The following is an 8073-nucleotide window of genomic DNA, read 5'->3' on the forward strand; positions in this document are numbered from 1 at the left end:
GTTGCTCCTTCCGTCCCTAGGTGAGGCAGGGAGAGGAAGCCCCCCACTGTCCCCCTTGAGAAAGGCTTCAAGGGAGGAGAGGACAGAGCCTAGCAGTGTGGGGAGGGGCCCATAGATGGGGTGTGACTGGGAAGGGGGAAATCTCTGGGTTCAGGAAGAGGCCTCGGGGAATCTCTCATCCCCTTCCCTTAGGCTGACCGCTTGGGGCCTTCAGGCACAGAGCTCAGGGAGCCCTCCAGCCTCCCTTCCTTGCTTTCATTCAGTTCTTCTAAGCTCTGCATTTTGCAAAACCCAACCCTTCCCCTGCGGGCCTGTGGTTTCCTGTGGGTCTGGGGTCCTGCCTGACTTGGCAATGGGACTGTGGGCAGTGGGGACAGGAGGAGGTGGTGTAAGCCCTTTGTTTGCCTGCTCATGCTGGGGCTGCCCCCCCCAAACACACCTCATCCCCTGAGTCAGCCCCCGCCTGGCAGGGAGGGGCGGGGTTACTGATTCAGTTAATAGCGCCTGCTTAAAGCCCCCACAAGGACAGCTGCACCTAGACACCGCCACCCTCACCATGAGCCCCAGGCAGCCCCTGGTCCTGGCGCTCCTGGTGCTGGGCTGCTGCACCGCCGCTCCCAGACCACGCAAGCCCACCGTTGTGGTCTTCCCAGGAGACGTGCGAACTAATCTCACTGATAGGCAGCTGGCAGAGGTAGGCTAATACCCCTGCATGTAGTTAGGGAGGGCTGGCCAGGAGTCTCAGGGAGGGCGTGAGGCTTCAGAGGAGATTCTATTGGGCAAGTTGAGGGTGATGGTCGTGCCTGGAGGACAGAGGTATCTGGGACCAGGCCCTCAGGGGTCCTGTGGAGGCTCTGGACGGGCGATGGCCAGGAATGGCTAATAAGGGTTTCCTAGGTTGGTAATGGGACATGATGGGGGTGATGATGCTTTGGAGGGTTCTGGAGTGGGGTGAACAGGGGTAAAGGCTAGGAGGCCAGGGGCATGCAGGGGTGGGAAGGAGATGAGGATGTCTACAGGGGAGGGAGTTAGTGGGTGGGCATAAGCACTGGAATCCAGGGTACCAAGTCCTGGAGAGCTGATAGTCCCCGAGTGCCTGGAGGATGGAATCCTGGCCCGTTAGGGCCGGGTAAGAGTCAGGGCTCTGGAGTATCTCTGCCCTTCCATCCACAGGAATATCTGTATCGCTATGGCTATACTCATGTGGCGGAGATAAGCGACGACCAGCAGTCCCTGAGTCGGGGACTGCGTCTTCTCCAGAGGCGCCTGGCTCTGCCTGAGACTGGCGAACTGGACAGAACCACCCTGGAGGCCATACGAACCCCGCGCTGCGGCGTCCCAGACCTGGGCAAATTCCAGACCTTTGAGGGCGACCTCAAGTGGCATCACCACAACATCACGTACTGGTGCGCGGCAGGGCCCCGAGAAGGCGGGGGAGGGGGACGGGAGGGCCAGACCCCGCGCCGGCGGCGGCGAATTCGTCCCTCAGACAGACCCCTAGGTTTCGATGTGCAGCCTGGGGCAGGTGGCTCCGCCTCTGAGCCCTCTGTTTCCCCTTCAGGGAAGTGGGCCTGGCAATCTGAGTCTTCCTGCTAGGGCCCCTGTGAGTGTCCCAAGAGAAAAATGCGTCTGAAAGTACCTTGTAGGTGAGAATGTGGAACGCAGGGAACATCGTGCCTGCTGAAGTCGCTGAGACACCGGGTGTCGTTCCGCCCCGGCTCCGGACTCACTTCGGACCTCTGTCCTCTCGCCTTTCACCTGTAGGATCCAAAACTACTCGGAAGACTTGCCGCGCGAAGTGATCGACGACGCCTTTGCCCGCGCCTTTGCGGCCTGGAGCGCAGTGACGCCGCTCACCTTCACGCGCGTGTATGGCTTCGAGGCAGACATCGTCATCCAGTTTGGTGTCAGGGGTGAGAAAGCGAGAAGGGGGAGGCCGGGAGGGTCTCGGACGGGGACAGCGGAGGGAGGGCCACGGAGAGAGGAGAGCGGGCACTGGACGCCGCTTGGTCTCGCCTGTCCCTGCAGCCCTGGCCGCCTCTGGCTTTATGCGCCCCCTCCTGCCCGACACGGCGCAGCGCGGGGACGCAGGGCTCGGACAGCTGCTGTAGGCGGGACCTCAGCCCACGCTCAGGGCAGCGCACGGTCTGCACGACTGCTCTCCGCCAACCCCCTCCTCCTGCACCTGCTTCTCTAGAGCACGGAGATGGGTACCCCTTCGATGGGAAACACGGGCTCCTGGCACACGCCTTTCCTCCCGGCCCAGGCATTCAGGGAGACGCCCACTTCGACGATGAGGAATTGTGGTCTCTGGGCAAGGGCGTAGGTGAGATCCTGAGCCGCCCCGGCTCGCATTCCCTTCTCTTCTCACGCCCATCGCCAGCCGCCCTGACCCGGTGCCCTTCTCCTGCAGTGGTTCCCACCTACTTCGGAAACGCAGGTGGCGCCGCCTGCCACTTCCCTTTCACCTTCGAGGGCCGCTCCTACTCGGCCTGCACCACGGACGGCCGCTCCGACGACATGCTCTGGTGCAGCACCACCGCCGACTACGACACCGACCGCCGGTTCGGCTTCTGCCCCAGCGAGAGTGAGTGCGGGGTCGCGACGGGGGTGAGGGGCTCCCACCACCCTCGAGGGTTCGAGGTTTTAATCCCGGCTCGGCCACTAGCGCTGTGTGGCCTGCAAGTGACCCTCCTGTTTTCTGGGCCCAGTTTCTCATCTGTGAAACGGGGAGAGGAGGAATGGAGTACAACCGATGGTCTGTGGGTCAATAAACTCGTGACATCCTCCCCCCCCCCCCGCCCCCCGTCCTCCCCTCCCCGTAATTGTATGGGCTTCCTCAGGACTCTACACCCGGGACGGCAATGGAGAAGGCAAGCCCTGCGTGTTTCCGTTCACCTTCGAGGGCCGCTCCTACTCCGCCTGCACCACCGAGGGTCGCTCAGACGGCTACCGCTGGTGCGCCACTACGGCCAACTACGACCAGGACAAGCTCTATGGGTTCTGCCCAACCCGAGGTACCTCTGCCCCGCCTACCAGACTCAGCCTCGCCCCTCGTTCCGCACTGGTCCCCGAAACGTGGCTCCCCCACCCATCAGCGTGTCTCTCCACTCTTCGTTGGTCCTCAGGATCACCGTGTCTCCGCCCGCGATCACGGCCCCTCCCCCTGACTTCCACTTGCCCCCGCCCCGCCGCATCCCTGTGCCTTGGCCTTTCAGCCCAGACAGCTTCCTTTCCCTTAGTCTCAGGTCCCCAGGCCCTGCCCACCAGCCTAGCCGGGTCTCAGCTGTGCCCCCAGCACCCTAGGCTTTTATAAAAAGGACACCAGGGGGCGCGCCCGGGGTACTCAGTCGGCTGAGCAGCCGACTTCATTTTGTCTCAGGTCATGATCCCAGGGTCATGGGATGGAACCCCGTGGCCTCCAACCCCCAGCTGGGCATGGAGCTTGCTTAAGATTCACTCTCTCTCTCACACTCGCTCTCCCACCCCCTCTGCCCCTCCCCCCACTCGTGCGCGCGCGCGTTCTCTTTCTCTCTCATAAATAAATTAGGAAGAAAGTAAATAAAATAGGACACCAGGATTATCTAGCTCCTGTTCCACCAGCCTCTGGCCCCTTATTGGGCCCACTCAGCTGGTTCACCCAGCACCCTTTGTCTCTCCAGCTGACTCTACAGTGACCGGTGGCAACTCCGCTGGGGAGCTGTGTGTCTTTCCCTTCATCTTCCTGGGCAAGGAGTACTCAACATGCACCAGGGAGGGCCGCGGAGATGGGCACCTCTGGTGCGCCACCACCTCGAACTTCGACAGAGACAAGAAGTGGGGCTTCTGCCCGGACCAAGGTGGTCAGGGTTCCAAGGTTGGGGGCAGCAGTGTTGGGGGAGGGATGGCCAGGGCTGGGAGCTCGGCTGGGCTCACATCTCAAGGTCCCTTTTCCCTCCAGGATACAGCTTGTTCCTTGTGGCAGCCCATGAATTCGGCCATGCTCTGGGTTTAGATCACTCATCGGTGCCAGAGGCACTCATGTACCCCATGTACAGCTTCACGGAGGGCCCCCCCCTGCATGAGGACGATGTGAAAGGCATCCAGCATCTGTACGGTGAGGTTATTGGGCAGGGAGGGTGGTGCCTTTGCTCTTGTACCGAGAATGGGGAAATGGGGATCAGCGAAGTGGGGACCCCTCAACATTTATCTGCGGAAGAGCCTGGGGTCAGTGGGTCCAATTGCTGTCTGGTCAGTGCTTGGAGAAGATGATAAAGAGCCCAGATTCTAGAGTGAGACAGATATGGGTTCAAAAGCCAGTGCAGCCACTTCCAGGCTAGGTGACCTGTGGTACGTGACTTCACCCCTCAATTTTCTCACCTGTGAAATGGGGCTAATAATGTTACCTGCCTCATTGGGTGGTGAGGAGGTTTGAGTGAGTTCCAATATTGTCTGACATATAGTAAGCACCGTATAAGTGTTTAATATTTGTATTGTTATCATCACTATGATCATTAGTATTATTCCCTCATTTTAAAAATGGGAATATTAAAGAATCTATTTGATTTTTTTTAAGTCAAATGAGCTAATGTAATTTTATAAAGCTCTTAGCACTAAGTTTGCCACTCAGTTTGAGTGCTCAAAACCCAGTTCTTTCCCACTAGCCTGGAGAGGGGGAGAGCTCCTGCATGTCTTGTGTTCATAGGGCCTGGCCCGGACCTGACATAGCCCAGGGATTAGATAAGCATGATCGGAATGGAAGGTGAATGTATGAAAAAAAAACCAGCCTGTGATTGGGGGAAGGTAGGCTCCAACATCTAGAGTGAAGACAGTGACTGCCAGGGGCCTCACTGATGCGTTTTGGGGAATATACGTTCCACCAGCACAGGTGTATGTAGCAATAGAAGGTCTCATCCAGTGTCTCTCTTTAGGTCCTCGCCCTGAACCTGAGCCACGGCCTCCAACCACCACCACACCTGAATCCCAGCCCACGGTCTGCGCTACGGGGCCTCCCACCACCCGCCCCCCAGAGCTCCCCACTGCTGGCCCCACAGGCCCCCCTTCAGCTGGCCCCACGGGTCCCCCCACTGCTGGCCCTTCTGAGGCCCCTACAGTGTCTTTGGATCCAGCAGAAGATGTGTGCAACGTGAACATTTTCGACGCTGTTGCGGAGATCGGGAATCTTCTGCATTTCTTCAAGGATGGGTGAGGGGGCAGGGATATGTGGCTGGGGGAGGGGACTCAGAGGAGGGCCCTGCCTGCTCCTCTTCACCCACTGGCCTTCGGTTCAAAGTTCAGTGGCCCGCTGGTCCCTTCTCTCATTCCCAGGAAGTACTGGCAGTTCTCTGAGAACCCAGGACGCCAGGTGCGGGGCCCCTTCCTTATCACCAACAAGTGGCCTGCGTTGCCCCGCAAGCTGGACTCCGCCTTTGAGGACCCGCTGACCAAGAAGACTTTCTTCTTCTCTGGTTAGTTTCCTCCTTTCTCCTCCCCCGCCCCCGCCCTCCCCATCCTTGCGGATCTAGGAAGACCCGCAGATCGCAGATCGAGTAAAATCCGTGAAGCATTTCATGCGGATTAGGAACAGGCGCCCCCTTCTGGCGGGTGCAATTGAGCAGCTCTTCACCGTCCTCGTGCACCGTCCGACGGAGCGGTGGGTTCTGCTCCTTGGGCACCCAGATTGCCGGCAGGTCGGGCGCGGAAAGGTCTCGCTGGGTTCTTCCTCTTGACATTCAAGGACAATGTGTGGCCACTCCCTGCCCCCACACCGATGTGGCTCTCCTCCCCCGCAGGGCGCCAGGTGTGGGTGTACACAGGAGCGTCGGTACTTGGCCCGAGGCGTCTGGACAAGCTGGGCCTGGGCCCGGAGGTGGCCCAAATCACTGGGGCCCTCCCGCGCAGCGGGGGTAAGGTGCTGCTCTTCAGCAGGCAGCGCTTCTGGAGGTGAGAGTCTCGGCGACCGCCGGCAGGGGGACCCCGGGCGCCTTCCGCCCGCCCTCCGGCTCAGCACCTGTCTCTTCACCGCCTTCCTGCAGGTTCGATGTGAAGACGCAGACCGTGGATCCCAAGAGCGCCGGCCAGGTGGAGCAGATGTTCCCCGGCGTGCCCTTGAACACGCACGACATCTTTCAGTACCAAGGTGAGGGCTGCTGATGGGGGTCAGGTCCCTCCCCGGGACGCTTCCCACACTTGCCTGCCTCAGTGATTAGTCAAATTCTGAGGGAGAAAAAAAAAAAAATCCCCTGGAGATTGAGGCAAATGCTCCAGCACAGGTACATTCCCCATAGAGGCAGGGACCTTTCCCAGATCATAAAGGGACACAGAATTAGAACCCAGATTTCCCACCCACCCCACCCCCCAGCTGGAAGTTTACCGCCTCACCCCCCCCTCCCCCCGCAGTACAGAACAGTGGTTTGCATGGAGGCTCATTCCTCTATTAGACAATATTTATCAAGTGTTATAATATGCCAGGCATTGAGTTGACGCTGGAGATACAGTGATAAAAAAGGCACTTCATTACTCTGCGTCTTTGGGCCAGTCACTGCTGCTCACAGAACCTGTTTCCTCATCTGTAAAATGGGGACGCTAGCTGGGGTTTTCCTTGTCTTTCACACCACTCACATGCAATCAACTGACAAGTTCTGTTGACTTCATTACCAAAATGTTCACTTCTCACCATCTCCCTTGCAAACACCCTTGTTCAAGCCATACTGGTTGCTCAATACCATTACGATATTCTCTAGGAGTAGGGAGTGGTTAGGAGTAGAGGGCCATGGTCTTGGGGGGAGACTCCAGACCCATTCCAAGGTAAAAACAAACAAACAAAAGAAAACTATGGGGATCTGATCTGCTCCTCAGACCCTCCCAACACTCTCCTGTCATTTCCTCTGCTCCACACCACCCACACCGGCCTCTGGCTGCTCTAAACACAGCAAGGTCAAGGTCACACCGAGCTTAGGGCCTCTGTGCCAGCTGGTCCCTCTGCCTGGAGGTTGTTCTGTATTCACTCACTTGCTTTTATTTCCTTCATAGCTTTTCTATGTTGCCACAGTCTCATTTATTAAGTGTTTGCTTGTTAATCATCTCTCTTACCCCACTAGAGTGTAAACAGCAGCAGAACTGAGATCATGCCTGCATTTTTTCTCTCTGCTGTATAACAGTGCTTAGCGCTATAAATATTTGATGAAATGAATGAACGAATGAATGGATGAACGTTGAGTGAATTGTTCTGAGCACGTGCTGTGTGCCAGGCTCCATGGTGGTGCTTTGGACATGGAGGTTTTCTGCCCGCCGGCATCTCTGTGGGGGAGATGGAGGCGTCGTATGAAAGATCTAGAAAGGGCAGGAGGGACGATTGTAGAGATCTTGCTCCTGTCTCTGTGTGTGTTTGTGGGAGGGTTGGAATCACCCCTCTCGGGCTTGTCTTTCCCCTGCAGAGAAAGCTTACTTCTGCCAGGACCGCTTCTATTGGCGTGTGAGTTCTCGGAACGAGGTGAACCAGGTGGACCAAGTGGGCTACGTGACCTTTGACCTCCTGCAGTGCCCCGAGGATTAGGGCTTCCCATCCTGCTTCAGCACTGCAGAGTGGGTCCTCTGGGGACCATCCCAATGGGGAAGGAGCCAGTTTGCCGGATACAAACTGGTGGGTCTGTTCTGGAGGACAAGGAGGAGGCGAGGTGGGCTGGGCCCCTCTCTTCCCACCCTCCTCTTTTGTGGGAATATTTTTAATAAACTTGAATTCTTTAACCTTGAGGAGCAGATTTCTTTACGTATGTATGCGTGCATGTGTGTATGTAACGGATAGGGCGCCTCCTGTGTGCCAGGTAGTGTTCTAAGCACTTCATAAATATTAACATTCATCCTTCCTATTAGGAAGATATAATGTGATTACTCCTATTTTACAGCTGGGGAAATGGCCAACCTATTATTCATTCATCAAACATTTATTGAGCCCCTGCATGGAGCCAGGCTGTGTGCCGGGCCCTGGGAAAGGAGAGATGAGTTGGACTATGTTTCTCTCCTCAAGGACCTCTCAGGGTCCTCCAGCTGTAGGTCCATGAGTGCCCTCAGGACTTGCTTAAAATGCAGACTCCA

The 8073-nt window shown here is 57.4% G+C and overlaps 1 protein-coding gene across 1 annotated transcript; it reads left to right on the forward strand.

Annotated features, from left to right (window-relative positions):
* Positions 1–380: 380 nt before the first annotated feature.
* Positions 381–7729, forward strand: MMP9 (matrix metallopeptidase 9). The gene is made up of 13 exons (XM_086702348.1): positions 381–694; positions 1174–1406; positions 1765–1913; positions 2198–2326; positions 2414–2587; positions 2844–3017; positions 3663–3839; positions 3941–4096; positions 4911–5184; positions 5308–5447; positions 5772–5922; positions 6015–6118; positions 7416–7729. The coding sequence occupies exons 1-13, from the start codon at positions 557–559 to the stop codon at positions 7532–7534; spliced, it is 2118 nt and encodes a 705-aa protein (XP_086558474.1). The 5' UTR covers positions 381–556; the 3' UTR covers positions 7535–7729.
* Positions 7730–8073: the final 344 nt, after the last annotated feature.

The sequence above is a fragment of the Puma concolor genome, chromosome A3 (assembly GCF_028749965.1).
Source record: "Puma concolor isolate L17-30 chromosome A3, mPumCon1.1.hap2, whole genome shotgun sequence".
Taxonomy (NCBI): Eukaryota; Metazoa; Chordata; class Mammalia; order Carnivora; family Felidae; genus Puma; species Puma concolor.

What these genes read in the sequence shown, in the direction of transcription:
- MMP9 (XM_086702348.1), top strand. Translation starts at nt 557, where the DNA reads ATGAGCCCCAGGCAGCCCCTGGTCCTGGCGCTCCTGGTGCTGGGCTGC. An exon ending in CGGCTTCTGCCCCAGCGAGA is followed by an intron (nt 2,588 to 2,843) that starts GTGAGTGCGGGG and finishes GGGCTTCCTCAG; the next exon opens with GACTCTACACCCGGGACGGC. An exon ending in GGGCTTCTGCCCGGACCAAG is followed by an intron (nt 3,840 to 3,940) that starts GTGGTCAGGGTT and finishes TTTTCCCTCCAG; the next exon opens with GATACAGCTTGTTCCTTGTG.